At 40.4% G+C, this 23,561-nt stretch overlaps 1 protein-coding gene across 2 annotated transcripts in view; it reads right to left on the reverse strand.

Annotated features, from left to right (window-relative positions):
- LOC306887237 (peroxisome proliferator-activated receptor gamma coactivator 1-alpha-like) overlaps positions 1–23,561 on the reverse strand; it is a 42,583-nt gene that overhangs the window by 5,334 nt on the left and 13,688 nt on the right. The window contains exons 3-12 of one of the 2 annotated variants that reach the window (XM_079444834.1): positions 15,835–16,029; positions 14,815–14,937; positions 13,774–14,119; positions 12,058–12,103; positions 11,806–11,879; positions 7,974–8,988; positions 6,773–6,865; positions 5,547–5,667; positions 1,591–1,712; positions 11–162 (exon numbers count right to left, since the gene is read on the reverse strand). In XM_079444834.1, the coding sequence (XP_079300960.1) occupies positions 11–162; positions 1,591–1,712; positions 5,547–5,667; positions 6,773–6,865; positions 7,974–8,988; positions 11,806–11,879; positions 12,058–12,103; positions 13,774–14,119; positions 14,815–14,937; positions 15,835–16,029 (2,287 nt within the window). Of the gene's footprint in view, positions 1–10; positions 163–1,590; positions 1,713–5,546; positions 5,668–6,772; positions 6,866–7,973; positions 8,989–11,805; positions 11,880–12,057; positions 12,104–12,948; positions 14,120–14,814; positions 14,938–15,834; positions 16,030–23,561 lie in introns of both variants that reach the window. The other variant, XM_079444833.1, reaches the window with a different exon arrangement.

A 23,561-nucleotide genomic window follows, 5' to 3' on the forward strand; every position in this document is an offset into this window, starting at 1 on the left:
GTATACTTACCTAAGTCTGTATAATTCGATTTACTGTACTGCTTTTGTCCACCAAGGCAGAGCTCAAAGTGAGGCTCATTCGACCTGCGCAAGGTGTGTCCATTCTCAAGGGCAGCGAGTGCATCACAAGTGTAGCGGTAGGTGATGAAGCCAAAGTTATCCCTGGGTTGACACATAGAAAATGAAGTGTCATTCGAAGAGAGTATAGGAACAATGTGTGATTCTATCAGCTGCCATATATAAATGCAAAATTGGAATCAGTAAGTGCCAGATTTACCAAGCAGGACAAATTAGTGTTATATTGCAGTCCCATAAAAGCACTGATGGGAGTGGAAAGTTTTCTGGGTGATCTACTGATCTACTGACAATCTGCAAATTAACTCTCTGATGCTTCTCATGTGGTGGTCAAAAATTATTATTATTATTTTTTTTTTTTCCAAAGTAATGAATGTACTACGTTTTAGTTTTTTTTTTTTCTTTCTTTCTTTTACATTTTGTATATTTAGATATGCATTTTTGTATATTTAATTATATTTATAGAAATGTATCCATTTATCACCTTCCAACTTAAACTGTCATAAACTGTCATAAAACATGCAAGACATGTTTTATTCTAAAACTGTGTGACAATAAAACCCATAAATCTAAATAATTTATGTTCCAAATTTGAGGTTGATATTTAAAAAAAAAAAAAAAAGATTTCAGTAAAATTTTGTTTGGGTGCAGTAACAAACATTTCCACTAGTTGAAAATTGCTTCCCATTAATTTCCAAATTCTTCATTTTTGACGACAAAGAGTACAAGTGTGACTTTTTTCAGGACCATTTAATCCTTTCTAATCGTGTCTATGATTTTTTTATTTTTTTAATTGCAAGTGCCAAATCCATTACCAAGTTTCGTACCATTCTGATGAAATAAAAAATTCTAAAAAAAACAAAATGTAAAATTTTTCAGTCAAAAACAACCAAACAGCACCAGAGAGTTAAAGAACACAGATGCTGTCAGTCCATTTCCATAATGACCAACGCAATCTACCAAGAGCAGTGCAGATTACTATAAGGTCACAAATAAGAGCTGATAATAATCAGATGCATGTAATCTACTAACAACAGAGGCGCAAAATGGGTAAAAACATGATTTTGGGGGCATTAAATTTCCATTAGAATGAATGCAAACCTTAGCAAATCACCAAAGACACAAAAATTTTGCATCTGAAATTAAAATTGCTACAAATGCATATGCAATAAGTTCAGCCGCAAAAATAACTGCATCCACGCCTTTCTATCACTAATGTTTCAGTGCGCATTTTTAGTAAATCCTGACAGTAGTTTTTTAATGCCAAGAAAGGGTTTGCACTGGCGAAGCTGTTAGTAAATGTGGCCCTAAATATGTGACTTCTCGCTTTCGCACTTGCATGTGCAATGAGAAGCAGTGAAGTCTGCTTTACTAATCACCGTCCAATGGCTACAAGTACATCATTAACTAGATTTAGACGATTCCTTTTATGCTGAAGGAAAATATTGACTCCCTTTAACCATTTGACACACACACTATCCAGAAAAACATACAGACGCAGGCCCACGGTCTTACCCATCATGTCTCAAGTTGACTGTGCACTCCTCAATCTCGCCGAAGACTTCAAAGCGGCGTTTGAGCTCTGTGCGTGTGCTGTCGGTGCGAAGACGTCCCACATACACCACTCGCCTCTCCTCCTGGTCATAAAGGGAAAGAGAGAGAAGGGATTAGTCTAACATAGTGCTTCTGCTGTTCTTTTTTTCCCACTTCCCTCTCTCCTTGACTTCTCTCAACCTCACCCCATGACTGTAATTAACATCCACCACTGTGGGAAAGCCAAGAACAGTTTGGAGGAAATGGCTGGAGGACTCTCATTTATCTTTTTCACTCTGTTTTGTGTGTGTGTGTGTGTGTGTGGACAAGAAGAAGCTAAACTGAAAGAGTCAGACTCTCTCTTAAATGTGGACTATCCATGGGATTGTGCAAACTGGACGAGGGAATCATATTATAGAGCTATGATACAATATAACTTTGGTCTCTGTTGATTTTATAGCAAATTTTTATCAGCTAAAAATGACTAGAGTTGTTTTGAGTTTTATAAATGCTGCAGACATCCACATCTTTTATACAGTATGTGCAGAATTTGTTATACTTGCAGGTTGATGACTTTCATCAATCTTTAACCGTCTACTGTGTTTACAACTACAGCTGGGCGATACAGCTAAAAAAATCATCCCAATATTTTACAGTCTTTTGACATAGCTGCACCACAAAACCAGTCATAAGGATCTTTTTTTTTTTTAAATTGTGATTTATACATTATTACATTATTTATACATCCTGAAAGCTGAATAAATAAACTTTTAATTGATGCATGGTTTGTTAGGATAGGACAATATTTGGCTGAAATAAATCTGAAAATCTGAAATCTGAGGGTGCAAAAAAATCTAAATATTGAGAAAATCACCTTTAAAGTTGTCCAAATGAAGTCCTTGGCAATGCATATTACTAATCAAAAATGAAGTTTGGTTATATTTACGGTAGGAAATTTACAAAATATCTTCATGGAACATCATCTTTACTTAATATCCATGATTTTTGGCATAAAATAAAAGTTGATAATTTAGATTTGTATTGCTACAAATATAGCCAATATATGTATACAAATATACTTAAGATTGGTTTTGTGGTCCAGGGTCACATATTCAATATAAATCTTGATATTTATGTTTTCATTGTGAAATGGTTTAAAGGATACCTTTTCAACCAAACGCCATCATTGCCAAGCAGATTCAATCAATCAATAAAAATAGTTAAAATAATAAAAGGTTGATAATGTTTTCCATATTTTATATATCACATGGTTTTTATTATCTTCAGGTGAACCAAATTCAATCTAACGGTTTTATTTTTAAATATAAATAAATTACTTAAAATATCAAAAAAATAAAAAAATAAAATAAATTATATATATATATATATATATATATATATAGATATATATATATATATATCAATCAATCTCATTTATGAAAAAATGCAGTGAACATTTTTGAGAGGTGACAAATCATGCAATCAGATTTTTGAATCGCTTAAAATGGATAGGATGAACTATAGCACATTACAAAGGATTGCAAAACTGCTTAATATAAAAATAATAATCAATTCTTTTTACCAAATATTAATTGTTCATATGTCTAAATGTAGGGCGCTTACACCAAGCATTAAAACAGAAATTAATTGATATGCAGTCACAGGTGTGCGTTTATCATCAATTTTAGCCACAGGCTAATATCACTTTGTTCCATTATTCAACGAAGCATAAGAGAGAACGCATAGATTGAGAAAACGTAAAGACCCCACCAGGCTGAATTCATAAAATGGAGGTATTTAATTCAGTTTGCTAATCTTGAGACAAAACACAAGCCTCAGGCCTTATTACGTGGCATTATTTATTCATATGCTCATGTACCTGCCATTATGTGTGACAAAATATACTTATGATCCTCAACAATATCCAGAGGTCTCTTGTAAGTCATACATAAAATTATGATACAAATCTATTGGCCCTCAACAGAGTCATAATTCACCCGTGTACATGATGTCACCGTGTCACAACAACAACAAAAAAAAAACTACAAATTAGCCAAAACACCTGGGAGGGCTGTTTCTTTTTTGTATCTCCTCTGAAGCTCCCCTCACGCTTCCATCATGTACAATAGGAGACAAAAGTGTTTGCTGAATTGGTGGTTTTGTTGCTGACAGCTGATAAATGCGGTGAGGTCTTAAAGATGACACCCTGAGACTAGCGCTTCATATGAAGCTCTCACATCCTTTGCCCCCCCAAAACCTCTTCTGACAGCTCAGCCGCCGCTGCTAGTAATTGTCTCGCTGCCGCAGAACACGGAGAAAAGAGAAAAAAAGGGGGAAAAAACGTACGCTGGGCCGAGTCATGCGTGCATTATTTGACGTGTGCATTTATCAGTGAACTGAGTTGGAAAGCCGTCTCATTTCACAGTCTGGTCAGGCACAGTGAGAGAGAACAAAACTGATATTCCATCTCAGAGAACTGCATTTCAAATATGTAAGTGTTCGAAATTAAACTGCTCCTTTTGAGTCCAAGTATTAACATACCTTTGATTTGGGGGGGAGGGGGGTCTTATTTAAACTTTTCCCTTGTCTGGTCGAAAGCATTTAGCCCATGGTGTGATTAATAGAATCCGGCACCGTTTGGAAACGCCACGGAGATGTTAAAAATACACAACTAGGAGATAAAGAGGAAACGCATGTAGCCTGAATGATTCAGAGCGCCGTCTTTGCATGAGTTCACTTTTTGAGCGAGAGAGAGAGAGCACTGGCTGTGCTTCGAGCTTTCTGTAGGCAAACACAGTGATGGAGGCAGAGAAAGCCTGAGAGAAGGATAACGTCTGTGCTAATCTACGATTTCTGCCAGCAGGAGCGAGACCACAACTGAAAAACACCTCCAAGCGTAATAGGGGTTTCTTCTACTATGGGCATGTTTGGCCCGGTGGACTTTTAGAAAATCAACAGCTTTAAAACACACTCTCACTAGTTTGCTTAAATTGTCTACTAATAAATGTTCAACAGTGGAAAGACTTTTAAAAAAAAAAAATCTGTCATTTTATCTGAAACATTTTCAACCCAGTGTAATTTCCTTTTGTGTTTAATATCATTCTGGGATGGAAATAACATTTTCTTTTTTTTTTTTTTTTTTGAAATTGCACAACATATATTTTAATTAGTTATTATTTTACTGCTGTTCAGAATACCATGTTTTAATTTAAAAATAAATAAATCTTATCAATGTTTTTAAATGAACATTGGGTAACACTTTAGATTACGGAACATTCTCTATTAATAGTTGCTAATTAACATGCATTTTAGTAGCATGTTGGCTGTTTATTAGTACTTAATGTCTCATTATGCAAGACAATATTCTAGATCCATTAAAGAGATAGTTCACCCAAAATTAAAATTCTGTCATCATTTACTCACCCTCAAGTTGTTCCAAACCGGTATAAATCTTCTGTTGAACACTTAAGATATTTTGAAGAATGCCGGTAGCCAAACAGTCAATGACTACCAGCAACTTTTTGGTTACCAACATTCATACCAACAATAGAAACTTTTTGGGTGGAACACGTGGATTTGGAACAACTTGATAATAAGTAAATGATGACAAAATGTAAATTTTTGTGTGAACTATCCCTTTAACCTTAACCTGTACCTAAACATAACAACTACCTTACTTGCAATATGCAGCAAATTAGGAGTTTATTGAGGGAAAACTCTTAATAGTGAATATGTGCTGCCTTATCTAAAGTGTTACTGAACATTTTTTTTTAGATTGAAAATCTGAGTTTTATATGGGCTTTATATAACAAACCAGCGGCTTTTATTCATATTTGAAGCCTGTAAGTTTTAATAAAAAACAACCCATGGATATAAATGTGTACATAGTTGAAGAAACATTTAATAACTAAATAAAGTACTTAGGTGGGTGCACTTACAATTGCTTTTTGCCGTTGTCTCTCTCTCTGTTCAGCCCTCTCACATTCCCGTTTCTCATAGTCACGTCGGTACTCTTCCCGCTTCAGACACTCATGCTGGTATTCCTCATAGCTGTCATACCTGCAGTTGAAAAAAAAAAAAATTGTATCAAGTTCTAAACGCACAACTATAAAAAAAAAATTATTATCTTTAGTATCTGAATTGTTTCTCCAAGATGAGAGCAGATGGAGATACTTGTTTAGGTCTCCTGCTTCTCAGATACTTTTTCTGAGAAAAAAAGTCCCCAGTAATATCAAGTGTCTCCTATAGAGTTTCAAAAAATATCTCAAAAATGTCAATTCTGCAAATAAAAAGGATTCAGTGGGAAGTCTTGTCAAATCTTTCAAGAACTAAATCTCAGCTACGAGTTCCAAAAAAATTGTTTTTAGGTCTTCGGTTTTTATTTTTTCCAAAAAGGAACTGTAGAAGAAACATAATTGAGAACTCCATTATGTCTTCTGAGCTGTGAAAGAGCAACCACTGAGCATTAAAACTTTTCTCTCTGAGTACATAGATGTATTGTTTGCTGTTTTGCTCAAGTGGCCTTGGGAATCAGCTCGCTCAGAGCAGACTGCTTTCCATTCTTCTTAGCGTGGAAGACAAACAAACACATTAATAAGATGTCTCATTACATCGCAAAAGGTTACAGCTCCCAATGGCGGGACTCTTAAGGGAATATGGCAGAAATTTGGCAGCTGTGTCTGTCAGCACAACTTCACATGCCATTACTTTTTGCTTAGTTTGAACTTCACATCCAAAAAGTGCAACTTTTTCTACAGCCATTTGCAACAGAGGCAACATGGTGTAAAAGCACAATATGAGTGGACTAAAGCACCATCAGGGAAAAGGTGTAGCTGGGAGGTAGCGAGTCCCTAATGCAAGCTACTCTTGCCAATGAAAGCTTTATTGTAAAAGTTTGAAAAGTTAAGATCTTGAAATGATGTATCATCATAACTCATCATATCAATTAGACGGAGTCAGCAAATGACTTGCTTCCTTTGCATAAGGACAGCCTCTGAAAGTATTGCAGACACAGTACATTATCTTGCAGCACTTATTTAAGTCTGTCTCATGAACAGGTCTTTATCAGCATATATGAATTTTTCTAGCGCAAATGTCACATAATACATGCACAGTATATTAAAGAGTAACAAATGGAAAAGTATTTGCTATGCACAGCACTTACCTGGGTCTCCGCCCAAAAATAGAATGAGCCTGGGACTGAGGGCTTCTATAAATCCTGGGAATAAAAGTGCTATCATCCAAATTGTGAGGAGACCTGCATACAAGCAGAAAGATAACACAATTCTTAGAAAAATGCAAAACCAAGCCTGAACACTTGAACATTGTCTTTACTTCTAAAGGACCACAGGCAATTGAAATGTATGTATAACTTTAAACAACAGGCATAAGCTAAAAAAGATAAATGAAGGCTAAAACTAGATTAAAAAAGGGGGAAAACAATGCTGATGTGACTAAAATCAGACGTATAGTTATATATTTTTACAATGACAATGTCACTTGATATCAAGTTGGGGTATAAAATTGGAGAAATCTTCTGTATTTCGGTTTTAGGGTCTGCTTCATCAGTACAATTGCTATGTATCTCAAAAGGAGGCACTGTAAATATTGTCTTTCTGGCATGCTGTCTGGATGTAACCCACTTTAAAATGTTCAGGACTTCACTCGCTGGGCGTTTCTTTCATCTCGCGGGGATGGAGCGGGCAACGCTGTCGAGCAAAACAACAGCTGCTACTAAAAACAACAGAGCCCCATCAAAGAGCGCTGGAGAGAAATTAATCTAAAATTCAAGCTAAAAGAATGAAGGTCCGTTGAGGAAACAATGCGAGACTTCCATAAGTCTCTCAAGTTTCTCAAGTGACACAAACTTGTTTGCCCAATAAATGACTCTGCAGGACTCTATTTGTCATCTGCGCTGTTTGCGAATCATAAGAGATGAAAAACTTCTAAATTAAACTCCAAAATGCCTCTGAAGGTGTTTCTGCAATTTATAAAAAGTACCGCTATAATGGCAAGCGAATGTCTGAACTCAGGTTTGGAATGGCTCATTTGGTGTAACAGCAAGTGTGTAGATGAGCAATTTACCACCTAAGATACTGTTTATCTTCCAAGCTCATTTTATCTTGTGTCTCTCAAAACCAACGCTTACTGTCTATTGTATGTAATTTTTCTCTGCTTGTGCAAAATCAGCCGTAACGACTTCAGTGGCCATGCTGTGAGACCCAGACTTGCGCTTCATCGCAATGACAGCCACAGAAAGATGTTTACCTTCTTTAAAGCCCCTCCTGCTGAGAGGATTCATGTCCAAAAAGATTGCTAGGTAAACGTGTTTCTGAGACAGGCAGAAGGCTCACGCCGGAACTTACCAAGAGGGAGAATGGCTGTCGGGAGACTCGGGATGGGAGTACGGAGACCTGGAGAGGGATCTGCATCTGTGGTGAGATGAGGAACGGGAGCGGGAGCGTGGCCAGCGGAGGTGCTGAGTGGAAGGAGGAGAGACGGAGCTCCATGAGAATGAACTGCTGGAAGGGGAGCTGGAGGGTGACCCTTCGAGGAGTAGCTTGAGTGGAGAACCTTCCCCCAAGTAGAGCAGGCGCTCCCGGCCTACCTCCAGGTCCTCAAAGTCAGGCAGACCCGGGTGTATGTAGTCATTGAGAAGACCGGGGTACTCATCCCCAGAGTCACTGTCCTCGAGAGGCCGGATGCTCCTCTGCTCTCCCACTACCCCACTATAGAAGGCTTGTTGAGGCTTTCCAAAGTGCTTGTTGAGCTCTTCGCGGATCTCCTGGTCCCTAAGTAGTTTTCTGCCAGCAGAACTGCCGTCCACTGACATTTTGGAGCCCAAAGTGGAGTCACGGTCCTGTCCGTGAGCATCCGTGTCCGGACAAGCCTCCTGAGCTTTGGAGGAAAGGCCCTGAAGCTGCCTGGCCAGGGAGGAAGACGAAGGGGAGGCGGAAGACAAAGATGATGTAGAAGTAGAGGAGGTCGGCATGTTTGAGTCTTTACATTCCACATGCCGGCCCTCCATTGGCCCAGTTACCGCTGCAGCTATGGTGGTGCTGTCTTGTTTTGTGCTTGTAGACTGGCAATAGTCGTGATCGCCAAAGACACGGGGCATGGGCCGCTTGCCCCGACGCTCCTCCAAGCCCCCTAGGGGCATTGTGGAGGAGGCCTTGCTCAACTGGGCATAGAGCTCAGTTTGCTCTGGGCCCTTCCGAATAGAGCCACTGGTTGGCTGAGGGCAAGAGCCCCCATTGCTCAGCCTGGGCCTTTTGCTTGTCAGGGCCGAGGGAGAGCATGAAGACAGCTTGTTTTTGAGTGATACTTTGAAAGGGTTCTCTTGACTGGCTTTGTGAGGAGGCGTGGTAGGTGGTGTCAGACCTGGAGGGAAGAAGAGACAACAGATTTACCAAACGAGATCCCTCTCGTTCCTCGTCTGTCTCTAAGTGATTGAACAAGCACGCTCTTGAGCCTGATTAAAACATTGCCTTTCATTTAGACCTAATCCTTATCCGCATTTTATTGCAACCCTGACGGATTTATGTGACCTCAGATTGCACCATGATACAGACAGAGCTACTCAATTAAACTTCCTCCAGTCCTAATTCATTAGAAAGTAAACAGTCAGATCTTATAATAATACTGGTGCTTTAGACAGATGCATGAATGGCGTTCTCTTGGGACTGCTATGAAAGCACGGTGATGCGGGAGCTGTTATCATTCTCTTCATCTTTGCCACCTTTTCTCCTCATGAACCCCCAGCTATCTTGATAGATTTATGTGCCAACAGATGGCATTTATATGGGAAGTCTTGAGATGTGCTGCTTTATGGCATGGTTAATGCACTTGCACAAACAACCGGAGGTAGTTCCTCTTTATTTTCCTCTACTTCTCCCTCTTGCTTTCTATTTTGACATCTCTCAGATTTCTGTTTTCCTGATCCAATCACACATTACGACAACAACCTGTCAGTAAATTATTTTTCTTTTCAAACTACAGTCATTTTTGGAATATTTTTCAGGACCACTTCCTTTTACGATCATATACTGAAACTGATATTTCAGTAGTCTGAAAGAACATTCCCCTTACTGTTTCTCTCTTTTTCTTTCTTAATCTGTCTACGTCAATCACGAAATTAAATGGATACAGTACTGCAGCAGGCACAAGCCTGATTCGGCATACAAAACAACAGTGGCCATGACTAAATTTATCATTATGCCAATGCAATGAGCTATGAAAAGAAAGCATGCACTGCCAAAGGAACTTCTGCTGCACCAATCAAACACCATCTGGACATACAATGCACGCAGGGTCATAAACCAAGGACCATTATCGCCTTTACATTACATTACATAAATTTCATTACATAAATATGTGCTGTTCAGTCAAAGGCAGCCACGATGAATGCACACGGATACAAACACTAATCATATACTGGTGGGTTCTCTTGTCTGTTTCTGGAACGGTGTGAATTACGCAGGGACCTCTGAACGAATTATTACTTAAAGCTTACAGAACTGATCCCCATGGTAATCTTAAAACGCCATGCAAGGAGCGTAACACAGAATGACCTGGGTGTCATATGATACCATAATTAAAGGAACCCCTGCTCAAGTTAATCTATTAGAGGGATGGGGATTAGGGAATGGTATTAAATATGGCACTTTCATAGCGCTGGCTATTCCGCAGGTGTCAAGGTGTTTTGCTCTGCAGTGAAACGCCTGGGCATTTTCTAATTGAACAGTACCGTAAAAATGGCTTCTCGTACTGCTGTCATGATGGCACAAACCCCAATGGAAATTTATTTTATGACTTCAGAGTCCTATCTGGCTTTACAGTGACTTGTAATCATTTAATCTGGTATGATCGTAAGTAAAGACATATGAGTAAGAAGGGTTTAAGGTAGTATATAGGACAGCAGACACATTATAGGAGAATGTAAACTAATGCTCCTTAAAGAGCTTCAGCAAAGCACTTCCCCTCAGCATTGAATCCCAAATCTGAAAAGAGGGTCTCAGCTAAAAAAAAAAAAATTGTGTAGCTTTCCTGAGTTTTGCATTAAACAGTGCTGGATTTTGCTTCAGGTTAGTAGGCACAAACTCATGCATTAAATACAAAGATAAATTAACTGCAAAGAGCCTGTAAAGGTGACTTCACATGACTCCTAAATCTTTAATATAGGGAATCAAGAACTCGAATAGCTTGTAGAAGTCATAAAATTCCTCAAAACGCGCAGCTTCACTAAACTGCTATGACATAATCCACATTTGAGCAAAAACACCAAACACAGAGTTACATTGTACCTTCGGGCTAGGTCAAATCTGTATACTGAGGGCTATTACCTTGTAGTAAGTGAATACCAAATGGCCCATTCACCAAGACACATTGTGAGAGGGAAAGGGCAGCCATTTTGTTTTTATTGACCTGGAATGATTCATCTCTGCACAGGGGATACAGAAATAATTACCTGCATGATTTATGCTGAGAGAAAGAAAGTGAGAAAGGGAAGAACTGCTGAAGAGCTGTGTTTCAGCCCCAGCTGACATACACTTCGTCAGGGTTTAATTACTTTGGGTCAACACCAATGTGTTATTCCCCTTTAAATTACATAAAAATGCTTTGGCTCAATTTCACAAATAGGCCCTTCTCATAAATAGCAGAATTAACATAGGAAATTACCTTAATGTCTCTAATCAAATTGCCAGACAGTCTGAAAAACAAGGATCCAGATAATATCGGCAAAACCAAATTGCACGGCAAAGCCCATTAAAACGATAATAATGCCACAACAATTTATCTCTGATGTATTGAAGCAGCGAGCTGCCCAGTCAAAAAGCATTAGAGTCTAAATGAGCAAGAGAGAATATTAACTCTTCAAAGGGGAAGAGTGAAACTTTCCAATAAATCAGCCAAAGAATTAAAAAAATAATCAATGAAGGACTCTGTAAAATTCTGACCATGTTCCATCAGTTCACCTTGAACCTTTCACTTTAATTAATCTATCAAAGTAGGCTTGTAGAAGACTTTTACCTTTGCCAAAGAAATGTTATCTTTACTAGTGAATGATAAAAAGACACCTAGTAAGACATTTCAGATTAACAGCCAGACAAATGGCTTTTGCACCATTCATCTGTCTGTTTTAAGTACAATTTTCATTTTCATTTCTTGGTTATGAGCGGAAACTCTGTGTTTGTTTACCTGGGGTTCCACAGATCTCCACACTCAATGTGCGTTCAATGGTTTTGTTCTCAAACGGAGATCCCTTGTGGTCACTGTAACACAAAATAGAAAAAGAAATATATGAGAACAGAGATGTGCTGAAAGTGTTTGTGTGAGCTTACAAATGGAAATGAAATTAACAAAATGCCTCATCGTTGTTGTTGTTGTTTTTTTTTTTCAGTTCAGATTTTGTCTGCTCTACAAAAGTTGTGTAAAAACTCTCTCACTTACTTTGGAGACTCTGGGGTCAAAGGAAGTGGCAAGATGGTTGGTTTGGCTGCAGAACACAAAGGAGCATGGGTAATTAATTGACTAGTTCACATTGTACCCAAGATATTTCAGGTCCATATCTACAACTAATATCTTAGACTTAATCAGTGACAGCAATGATGTTGCAAATCCAACCCTGCGCTGAAAGGCCAGATGACTCTCCAGCCAGACAGAAATTTTGTGAAAAACCAATAGTTGGACTAACTTGACCCCATAGTTTTTGTCTTTATCTGACTGCATACTTTGTGAGGCAGGATGGAGTGATGGCATGTGTTCAGTTTCCCAGCCCATCATACAAGATCCAACACATTCCAACAGTAAGAATGAGTAGAAAACGTAAAAAAAACAAAAAAAAAAAAACAAAATACCCCCCAAAAAACAGACCATGACATGAAAAAGAACGGCACAAATGTTTCATACTGGTACTAAAATTAACTCTAACAAGATGTTTTGCATGCAATTGAAACCAAAGCAGAGGAAGAAAGAAGAGTCAAGGAAGCGTGTGCAGTTGCCTGAGGCTGCGACCATCTCCAACTGCAGCTAGGGAGTATCTCTCAGTTAGACAGCTATACTACGGCAGCCTGAGAAATAAGCTTTTCAGCACAGACCGGAGTTTGAAATTGGGCGACGTGATAGTTGAAAGTGTTGCAGGCGTTCCCCATCTTTCATTTATAATTAATCTACAGACAAAGGTTTGTGCCAATTCAGAGGTTTACGCTTTGGAGCCGCATCAGTTTTTGCTTCCAAGTAAATGTTAGGTTTGGGTTAGCGCTGTGGTTAGTGTGGTCAAACTGGGAAGCGGTTAAAGGAGGAGAGGCAAAGGAGAGAGGGCAGGGATGCAGCAATGATTACCTAACATTGGTGGGACTTGGTCATCGAGGTGCCTGCGGAGTGCCTGTTTTTGTGAGTCGGAGGGCGTGAGCTCTGGAACTAAAGAGTCTGGGAACAATGGGCTTGGCAGGCCCTGTGAGAATGACATGAGGCTGCCTATGACATCATCAAAAACATCCTCCCCGGCTTGGCCCACCAGATCATGCAAGCTGTCTCCTGTCACCTGTTCTGGCATGCTCAACCAGCTCTCTAGGTCTAATTTAAGCTCTGCCGAACACTCAAGATTGCTCTGGTCGGCCACAAATGCCTGCTTGTGTAAGCTAGGTACCTCTCTAGGGCGCTCACGACTAGCTCGCTCTAAGTGTCTGTGGCTCTCTTGGACTCTAGAAGCTGTGTCTGGTAGAACTCGCCCTTTATTCTGGGGCACCTGCAGGTGAGCCCGGTAACGGGCTGGCCTGGGCCTGGAGGTGAGCAGCTGACTGAGCATGGGGTGCTCTAGCTCTTGCCTCCTTTTCCTAACGGTCACCGTGATGTGCCTATTAGCACGGCCAGCCTCAGCCAAGCCGCCCGCCTCAAGGCAATGACCACAGCTGCCTGCATGACCCGTCTCTCTAGGCGGGAGAGAGTAAGAGTGCATGTACCTAATAAAGCGGGCAGCGGCCAAGCTGCCTGGGTCAACACCTGGCTGCAGGCCTGGCGGCCTCCCCTCTTCGTCGGAGCAGGCATGGCCACAGCTGCCTCCATGGGACAGCGCAACAGGGGCGGAGTGCCCCTCTTGAGTACACCGCCGCCACTTCCCCGCCCCCTCACCAGCCACACTACACGTGCCGGCTGCCTGGCTCTCACCTCGCTGGGCCTGCACTGCCAGCTGCTGTTGCTGCTGCTGCTGTTGCTGTGATGATGGGGAGGCAGAGGACGTCTTCTTTTTGGAGGCGGTGGAAGAGGAGCAGGACGACAGGGAGGAGAAAGAGGAAGTGGACGAGGATGATGGAGAGGAAGAAGATGAGCAGGAGGACGTGCAAGCCCCTCCTCTGTCCTTGCCGCAACCTGTCCAGGTGCTCTTGGCTTCCCTGGCTTTGGTCTGGAAGGCCTCGTCGCTAGAGGTGAGGTACTTGAGCAGCTCAGTGCAAGGGCGTCTCACGAACCGGTTGGGACAGGACCCTCGTGGTTTGCTGTTCCAGGGGTTTTCCGTCTAAAGAACAGAAATCAGAGAGAGAGAGAGAAAGAGAGAGAGAGAGAGAGAGGGGGCAGAATGAGCATGGGATGTAACGGGGGGTTAGCGCAGAGGTGGTTTAGTCTCCCAAAAGGCAACGTGAGTGTACTTTGCCCATCATCTTAATTACGAGGTCTTGGGATGGCTCCAGGAAGATCTGCACGCAGGCAGCAGGAGGAGACAGCGGTGTCCTCTGGGACCCTGCCATGTGCAGAGCTCCAGAAACAGAGGAGTCAAAGTCATTATGGAAAATTAACTCCTCAAAGAGAGCTTGCGCATGTGAGTGAGTGTGTTTGTGTGGAGCGGAAAGAATTATGTGTGATGTTCACCTCAAATAACTACTCATTTTTCTTCTAGTTTACAACATGACTGGGCCTGTGGTAATAAATCATTGTTTTTGTGACAACGAGACCAACTATGTTAATTCTATCAAGACATCTCAGCGTTTTCTTTTTCATGGAAATGAGATGGTGCCATTCAGAAGTCCTGAATGTCATTAAGTGTAAAGTAACTTCAGATGAGACACCTCCATCACACACACAACTCAATCAAGCTTTAGCTCCCTGGAGGGAGCAGACTATTTGTATAATTTCACAGAAAGGAAAAATTACATGGAACTAGCAGATGAGCTCACACACCAGGCCTTTGATGCAAGAAGTGCAGCGAGCAGCTACCTTGGCAACAGCAGGTGTTGGTCTGATCCGTTGGTTGCTGGCTGCATGGTTCTGTGCCTTGCCACCTGGGTATTGATTATAGCTGAGCTGGGAGTTAGCAGGCGCCAAGAGGAGCTTCTTCAGCTACAAACAGAGCAGAGATACAGATCACAGGGATTACAGCTATAAATGTAAAACAAAATGCAAAGATATTGCGATACTTTTGCATTTACATTGCATTTATGCATTTGGCAGATGCCTTATTCAAAGCGACTTACTTTGTATCTAAGGTATACAGTTTATCAGTTTATGCATTTCCTGGGAATCAAACCCATGACCTTGGCAATGTTTACACATTCTGTTGTTTCTGTATATGGTCTTTTTGCATGTTTTGTTTTCAAAGAACTCTCTCTCTCTAATGTTGACAAACTCATTTATTTATGACAGCAGAATCATGTGCGTGTTTTGAAAAACATTTATGCAGTATATGACTCAACGTGTGAGCTGCAACATTAAACTTTAATTATTTAATTTTGAAGGCTATGAATCAGATGTATCAGATGCTGTGGCAGCATGTCAAGCAGAGCAGGTGCAATGATTTTTCTGGGGTCCTCAGATTGTAACTAATGATGAACTGAAAGTGCAGATTAAAACAGCCACTTGATTAAATTCAATTCTTTTGGCATATTTTTCATTGCTTCGGCTTGACAGTGTTGTGCATTTCACTTTTTGCAGTAATGAACAATGCAATTAACACCTCAGGAACACTGATTTACTTTGATTTGCTGTTTCAACAGACCGTGGCTATGTTCCCTGTGCAGACATCAATAGAAGACTGCTGTCTGGCGAGTCTGTACCCATTTTTGGTGACAGGCCTGCAGCATCTCCTTATCTGGTGCTAGTGAAGACCAGACAGAGGGAGCACAGTGAAACACAGTGGGACTGAGAAAGAGCGAGGGAAGGAAACGGAATGAGAGGGCCATGCTTCATGTCGAAATAGGATTGGGCACAGGGGAAGCACAGGCGGGGAGGGTCTCTTACCAAGGAAGGCTCCTCTGGCTCTGGGGTGTGTGGTGAGCCGTCTGGGGTGGAAGGACAGCTCTGATCACTGGCATTGGTCACGTCCCCATCTGCCAGGGCCTCGAACGAAGGCAACCCGTCTTCGTCCACAGGGATACTGTCCAGGGTTTCTGTGAGCACTGCCAGCAAGTTGGCCTCATTTTCCTCATCTATCTTCTTGAGGGGGCAAAAAGAAAAGGGAAAAGAGAAAGAACAGTGGAAGAAAATAGGACATTTTAGTTTGGAGTACTGGCAGATTTTGTCTGTTTTCAGGCTGGGTGGAGCGGTGCTCCATAATCGCTAATAGAGGATGGACATTTTTTTTTGCTGCATCCAATTTATTTATTTTTTTTTACTACAAAATCTCTTTCAACTACAAATTGCCTAAGCCACATGAGTCAGCACTGTCAGTCATACATTAAACATGCAGCTTACTGGACCAAAATAATATCTCCCCTAAGAAACCCATTAACTGAGCTGACACACAACAAAAACCGAGGGAAGTAGCGAGAAAGAGGTAAGAAACAATAAGAGGGAAGTTAAGTTCCTCCAATCCCTAACTCAGACATCTCAAATGGCTCACCAACCAAATTCAAGCTGGCAATCCAGAGATAAGGAGCCTTATTGTGACTTGAAATAGATGCAATTTCTTTAGCATATGAAGTGTGATTACAGAATCAAATTCTAAATGCTAAACTCTTTAATGTTCCTGTCTCTGTATCTTCCGCAGATGGTAACGCAGGAGGGGCAGTATCCATGGAGCGGTGGCTGTGGAAAAGTTGCAGGCACTGGAAGTTCCAGCACCAAAACCCACGGGACTTAGCAATTGCAGAAGATAAACACCAAAATTGCTGGGGGACGTGGCGTATGCAGGCCAACAAGAACAAATCCTTTTATGCACACCATAGGATTAGTATCGCTTGCTGATAGCATTCGGGCACGATGGTGGTGGCTGCAGGGAGACTGTCCTCTTTAGATAGAAGTGTTACGTTGCTTAGCCTTCGGTCCCATGTGCAATGATCACCCCGTTTGATCCCTTTTCTATTAATAGTTTCCTACGATTACACACCAGTGAGTTCATATGCTCACGGGAGCTGCTTTTGAGACATCAAAACAAGGCCATTTTACTTATCTCGATCCATTTAAGAGATTTCGGTACTGATAGTGCTAACGTTTGATTAGCCACTGACAGGGAGGAAAATGAGTTCATAATGCCCTCCTTGAGACCACTGTTGGGAGTAACGCGTTACAAAAGTAATGCATTACAGTAACGTATTTATTTTTGATGTAACGCAGTAGTGTAAGGCATTACTAATCAATTTTCAGTAATATTTTACTCGGTACATGTTCAGTAACGCTTGCGTTACAACACACTTTTAGCCCCCAATTATTATTTTTTTATTTAATTTTTTTATGTCCCTAGGCCTGGCTTCGGGCCAATATTCACGTCATAGTTCATAGGTCCTCGGGCCTGTTTTAGGCTTCTCCTTATCTTTATATTTTAGACATTCATCAATTATTGATGAAACAAAATTGCCGCGCTGGAGGAAAAAACATGAGTCCAGGCTGTTGCGACTGTCAAGAGCGACTCGACGGTGTTTAGTGTCCCGCAGCAGCAGAGAGCCGTCAGCACAGCTGAAGAGTTCTGCGTTCAAATACACACAATAAAGCAAAAGCCCCAGCAAAAGTAATTACCATGAATGTGTCCGGGGGAAATAGTAATAGAAATCTCCTCGTTAGACGCGCCTTTAGAGAGAAGTGCATATTCACGGATAAAGATTATATTAAATAGTTTTTGTTTTCATTTTTATTTCGTTAAGTAGTAATTTAAAGCTTTAAATAGATATATTTATCATGTATGTGAGGCCTGTATTCGCTGTCTTTCGGTTCATTTTTGTGAAGCGCTCCTGCTCAAGATAAAAGCACGACGTTTTGTTGATATTGTGAGAGCACACAAATAAAAGTAGACCCTTTACAGTTATGTATGATGCATTACTCTTACCTTTATGAGCAAAAATTACGGCGCAAGTTGTTTCCATTGAAAAAAAATAAAATTGAAATTGATTGCGCTGGCGCCTCCTTGTCCTGCACTTTAACTTCCACTCGTCACACAAACTGGATGCAGCACACATTTATCTAGGTTTAATGTTTAAACATTGTTATATGCTTGAACTGTTTTAGTATATCTATAGATTTTATTTTAGGCAAGTCATGATGATTTGAGAAGGCTAAATTGATCAAACATGGCTATGATCAGCCTGCCGGTCTGCCGCTGGCCGCTTGGTCGTTACTTTAAGAAAGAAAAAACTTATTTAATGAACAAAAACTGCTCCAAGCATTTTTTTTCTAAAAACGAAATATAAACACTTTGCCATTAGGGCAGGGCTCTAGTACATTTTGTCATTTTAGAATGTTAAGTTCTACTTCTGTAGATATTTTGGTGAAAGTAACTCAAAAGTAATACAGGAGTCAAGTAACGCATTACAATTCTGATACAGTAAAATTGTAAGGTAAGGAATTACTTTTAAATAACAGTAACAAGTAATCTGTAATGTATTACAGATTGGAAGTAACTTGCACAACATTGCTTGGGACATATTTCCTAAATCTGAGCTTGAATTGATAACAGATAAAAGATTTGCAGGGGTACCCGAGTTGTGACGTAAAGTGACTAGAAAGAAATCACTGGCTGTGACTTAGTCTGCTGTTTAATGGTTGGCTAATAATGTCCTTTCAATGAGCTCTGCCTTTTCGGTCTCCCCGCAATTTGTCTTCTGCGACTTCATAAAAACCAAGGCAGCTACTAAAACGGAGGGCAATAACAATAAGCATTTCCTTCAAGCCAATTATAATCCTGGTTATTTAGATTGACTTCCCATAGATGCTCATCATTTGATTTACAGAGGAAAGCTTTTATACATTTGGGGATTTTCCTTTTGGAAACCGCTTTCACAGTATCAGCCTGCACCCACATAAGGACTAGCAGTTAGTAAAACTAAAGTGTGAACTCTTGGTCAGACTTTATCTAGCATGACAGAAGGTACTCCAGGGTTTATACAGTAATCAAAAGTTCTGCCAAAAACCCCACTCCTCTTACAACATCGGTTATCTCTCTGTATTCTATGAAGCCAATAACCTTTGTCCTCCATTCAGACACATAATTCAAAGTGTAACCAACACCAGCAAAGTACATCCAACCCTGTGCCAGAGTGGCCGGATTTTCCAGCCAACCTCTGGAGCCCTATACGCAGACATCGATTGCCTCTAAAGAGAAACGGTCTGAGAAAGAAGGGAAGAAAAATAGATAGGACCTTTCCTATTCCGCTTAATGGACCCCACCGAATTAAACAGATCTTAACAATCGTGGGCTAATTGTGGGATCACAATATATTAACCTGCTCTAATTCTAAAGGGTGCCATTCATGGCTGTTTTACCACAAATGCTTCAATTAGCCATAAAACACACTGGCAAGCGCTCGGCAGTCACACTCCATCTAGCTCCCCTCCCTCCCCCGGTATTTCAGAGGCACGCCAGCGCTCACCAGTCATTCATTATCAGGTATGCTCTTTTGTTATCAGACAGGCCGTCTTTGAAATTGTCCTTGCTTTAACTCTTTTATTGAGTTCCACCTAAGCCATTGTATTCCTGAGATATAACTTATGCCACTGATAACAGGTAGCATGGTCCTTTTCTTTTACTCCAACTTCACAGCTGGAAAAAAATTGGTCTGATATCATTTGAGGATCTGAGCGAATACCCCAGTGGTAACAAAAGAATGTAAAAAATAAAATAAAATGTGAGGTTCGTATTTTGATCGCATCTGCGGCCTTGCATCTCCACCGTGATGGAGGGGGGAAACTCTGCAGGTAATAAAACCTAGAAAGTCAATTACTCAGAGTGCGTTTTACAACCAAAGGCTTGCACCATCACAAGGAGGACATTAAATGACCTAGAATGTGTCGAAAAAGGTTAATGTGAAGATTGGTGTATTTTTCTTTCTCTTTTTGTTCTCTCTGAAACCAAAATAGAGTTTGTAGCATTCACAGCATCATTCAATATTTGTCTGTAATTTTACCTTTTCTAGCTGTGACCCCAAAAAAGTTTGTAAACTGTTCAGAATTGAACTGAGAATGTCTTTTAAATTTCAATTCAACTTCTGAATTTGAAATCAATTGGGATAGCAGTATTGGAATTATACGGAATTGGAATTATTACAATTGGAATAAAGACAAACTGTCAATTTTAACTTTAAAAAGCAAGTTGGTTGCATGTTAGCTGGACAAAGCTTAGTCTCTGATAGGTTTGAAAAATATTTAAAAAACTTGAAGGTTTATAAGCCTTACGGAAAAAGAGAACAATAGGTGTCTTTATTTCTTTTTTTAGGTGGCTTCTCGTTATTGTCTCATTAGTATCTAATTCCATAGCTAACAAATCCAAGTGATATCCTGCACTATGCAATCTGTGCCTGGTCATAGAATTGTGGGTAGGAAGAGAGAGAATACATGTCAACATCCAGAACGCCAATAAAAACAATACAATACCTCTAACATGTAAGTCGCACATGATATTGTCTCTCACATTATCAAATGCATTCCAATGTAAGCCTAGCTCAATAAGCCTAACTAGATCGTGTCATAGTATATGTACATGGCACAGCCGTCATATGTCATGCTCAAAAATAGGATTCTGCCAGTCGAATCACCAGCACTATTTCAAACCTCATTTCCCCCGCAAATGATCCTGCACGCTGGGCACCGAGGCATGCCTGCTCCAGAGGCAATGATCACAGAGAGACGGAGTATGGCAAAGATTAACTTTTCATAACCCAAACCAACATTACCACCCCACTGGTCAGAAGCTCGAACAGATAGCAATCAAACTCATCAGCAAGTTATTTTAGCATGCTAACAATCAGAATAATGCATAGTGAAGAGGGAAATTAAAATATATTGCTAAATTAATGTGTGCTTGCAAGTGCCCACAAACAGAGCTGCAAACAAACAATTTCTACCTAGAAATACTGCTCTCTTGCACAAAATGAAAGAGTCGAAAGTAAAAAATAAAAGGCTAGCAACAAACTGACATGATCTAAATGGACGCACTGATGATAAAGAGAGGAAAAGGAGTCTGCATGCTGTTTTTAAGCTGTGGTGCAACAGATGGCCCACAGCTCTGTTTCTAATGCAATTAGAATAAACTTAGTTTTCGGTGCTCAGACATATTGATGCACTGCTTATTTTAGAAACTCGCCCAATAATGCTGACACTAGGGTGCTCGGATTCCTAAAGAGCTGGAGTCTAAATATTTTAATGCAGCGGAGAAAAGAAAAACACACATCGTAATTCCTCTCTGAAACGTGGATGCAAACAGAACTTTGCTTAAGCCTGAGGTGGCAAATCTGCAGAGGTAGGCAATATTTTGTGACAATAAACATATACAGGATGGTGATCATGCTATGATGCGCTAGAAAATATAAGTAAGCAGGGAGGGTAGGATGAAAGGAAACCGAGTCCTGTTTCGTTCCAATGCAGCAGGAAATGTGGAAACAAGAAAATGTGGATATATAAAGCCGGTATTTAAGTGTGTAAAGTCACCCTTTTCTCTTGTTAAAAGTGCTTTGTTATCCTCCGGATCCCCTCTGACCTTTCGGCGGCTGGCAGGCTTATGAGCAGCACACCGGCGGGGCGGCCCGTCATTTGTCACCCTGATATCAGCAGCGGGGCACATCATCACCAGCACTGCACCAAACACGCAGAGGAGCGACAACAAAGGAGAAAGACGAAACTACAGTACTCTTTCTATAATAAAGCATGTGATAACTGCACAAGGGTCTATTGGTGTCATACATTTGTATAAAAGCAGAGGGCAAAAAAAGTGCTTACAGACCGCATGACTACATGCATGTGTGTTTTATCACAAACCCCTGTTCTCGTACAAGTATCCATGAGGAACGAGTGAGGTTACAGACTCCAATACAAAAAAAAAATATGGTAATTGAAACCACCAAATGTGTGTGGAAATGCAGTCAATTTGATTCAGCTGCAAAAGGTCATGCTATTCAATTTACACTCAATGCTGAGTACAGTAGCCAGCAAAACACCTGAAAGCAAATGATCTTATCAGACCGCACTGCAATGCTCTCACCCCAATGGATAAAAGCTATTTGCTGATTACTAACTAAATGCATTACATTTTACCTTGACTTCCATCTCCTGTAGGTGAGGGAAGATCTACCAGACCTTGACTTTGTGAGATGATTATTCCCATTATGTTTCACATACATACATATATATATATATATATATATAGATCCAGAACCTAGAAAAAATACTAGAGGTATTTATACATCATTTCTAAGCTTCTTTGTTGGTTCTGTTGGTTATAAATCCAATTATATCACTGAAGCATGTTTTGCAAGAAAACACTAATTTAGTCTTGCTACTTCCAGCTTTCAAGCAAATTTCAGGTTTCATTTAAAGTGTTACTTGTGAAATTCAATAGCAATTTCAGAGTCTCTACACACACACACACACACATTCAGTATAAGCTTAATTAATCAGTAAAAGTATAAGGTGTGATGACCCAATAATCTAAAAAAAAGAAAGAAATCTGGATCAAGTTTAATCCATTAGTCAGGCATCACAGCTGCCAAAGGGGCTTGTCTGGATAATTGTGTGTATATATATTGCCATAATTATGTAATCAAAAAGAAAAAAAATATATTGCTGGTGTTGTAAAGTAATTGCAAATTACTGTAATGCATATACGCCAATAATTGATAAGGGTTTATGCTCACACTTTTGGAGGCACTGTGTTTATGCATGCATGTAGGCCTAAACCTTTACAAGGTCTGGCTTGGCCTGGGCTAAAAATTAAAACACCAACTAAAACTAAATTTGCTTTTGCAACGCACCTCTTCATTTAAAGGCAGAAACTAAGTGATACAAAAGCGCATTTTTACAGCACAAAAATGCTAAAAAGCACTACATCTGTTTTACCACTGAAACAAAAAGAGTGACAAGGATATCACATTCAACATACTGTATGTTCACACACTTTTTTATTCATGATAAATCTCATGGAAATGTTGTGGGATGAACTACAGATGGAAGGAGGAATGAGACTATCTGCAACTGGAAAACTGATCCTCAATCAAAACTTTGGGAATACATGTTACATTGTTTCATTTTACCTGGCAGACAGAAATATTAAAAGTGCTCATGCCAGTCTAAGCATGTATCAAATTTATCTCCTGCAATGCAACCGATCGGCTCATTCCCCATTGCAAAAATTTTGCATTTTGTTTGTTAATTTACCCCCTCCGTAAAATCGTGCAGCGTGACGCCACTAAGCTACATCCGAAACACTCTGTACCCTGCAGTGCATAAGCCCTAAAAGAACCAGCGTTCCTGGAATTCAGAGATCCAAACTCCCCCTCCCTGCCATGCTGAAGTATTAAATAATCCAGGAATCGCCTGTACCGGGACTCACTTTCTCTCCCGGCCTAGGGTTGAGCCAGACGCCTGGAGCTTATTGGCTTAGCGTTTCCGGCCAGGTTGGAAAGAGACAGGCCCTGAAAGGCTCTTAGAAGAGATTAACGTCCCAGACTAAAAATAGCCCACAATGGTTATCCCGCACTTACAACTGGTGACACGTTACAAAACGTGAATATTACTGTACTGACTGCGTGCATGTGTGGGTTTGGATG

The sequence above is a fragment of the Barbus barbus genome, assembly GCF_936440315.1.
Source record: "Barbus barbus genome assembly, chromosome: 2".
Classification (NCBI taxonomy): domain Eukaryota; kingdom Metazoa; phylum Chordata; class Actinopteri; order Cypriniformes; family Cyprinidae; genus Barbus; species Barbus barbus.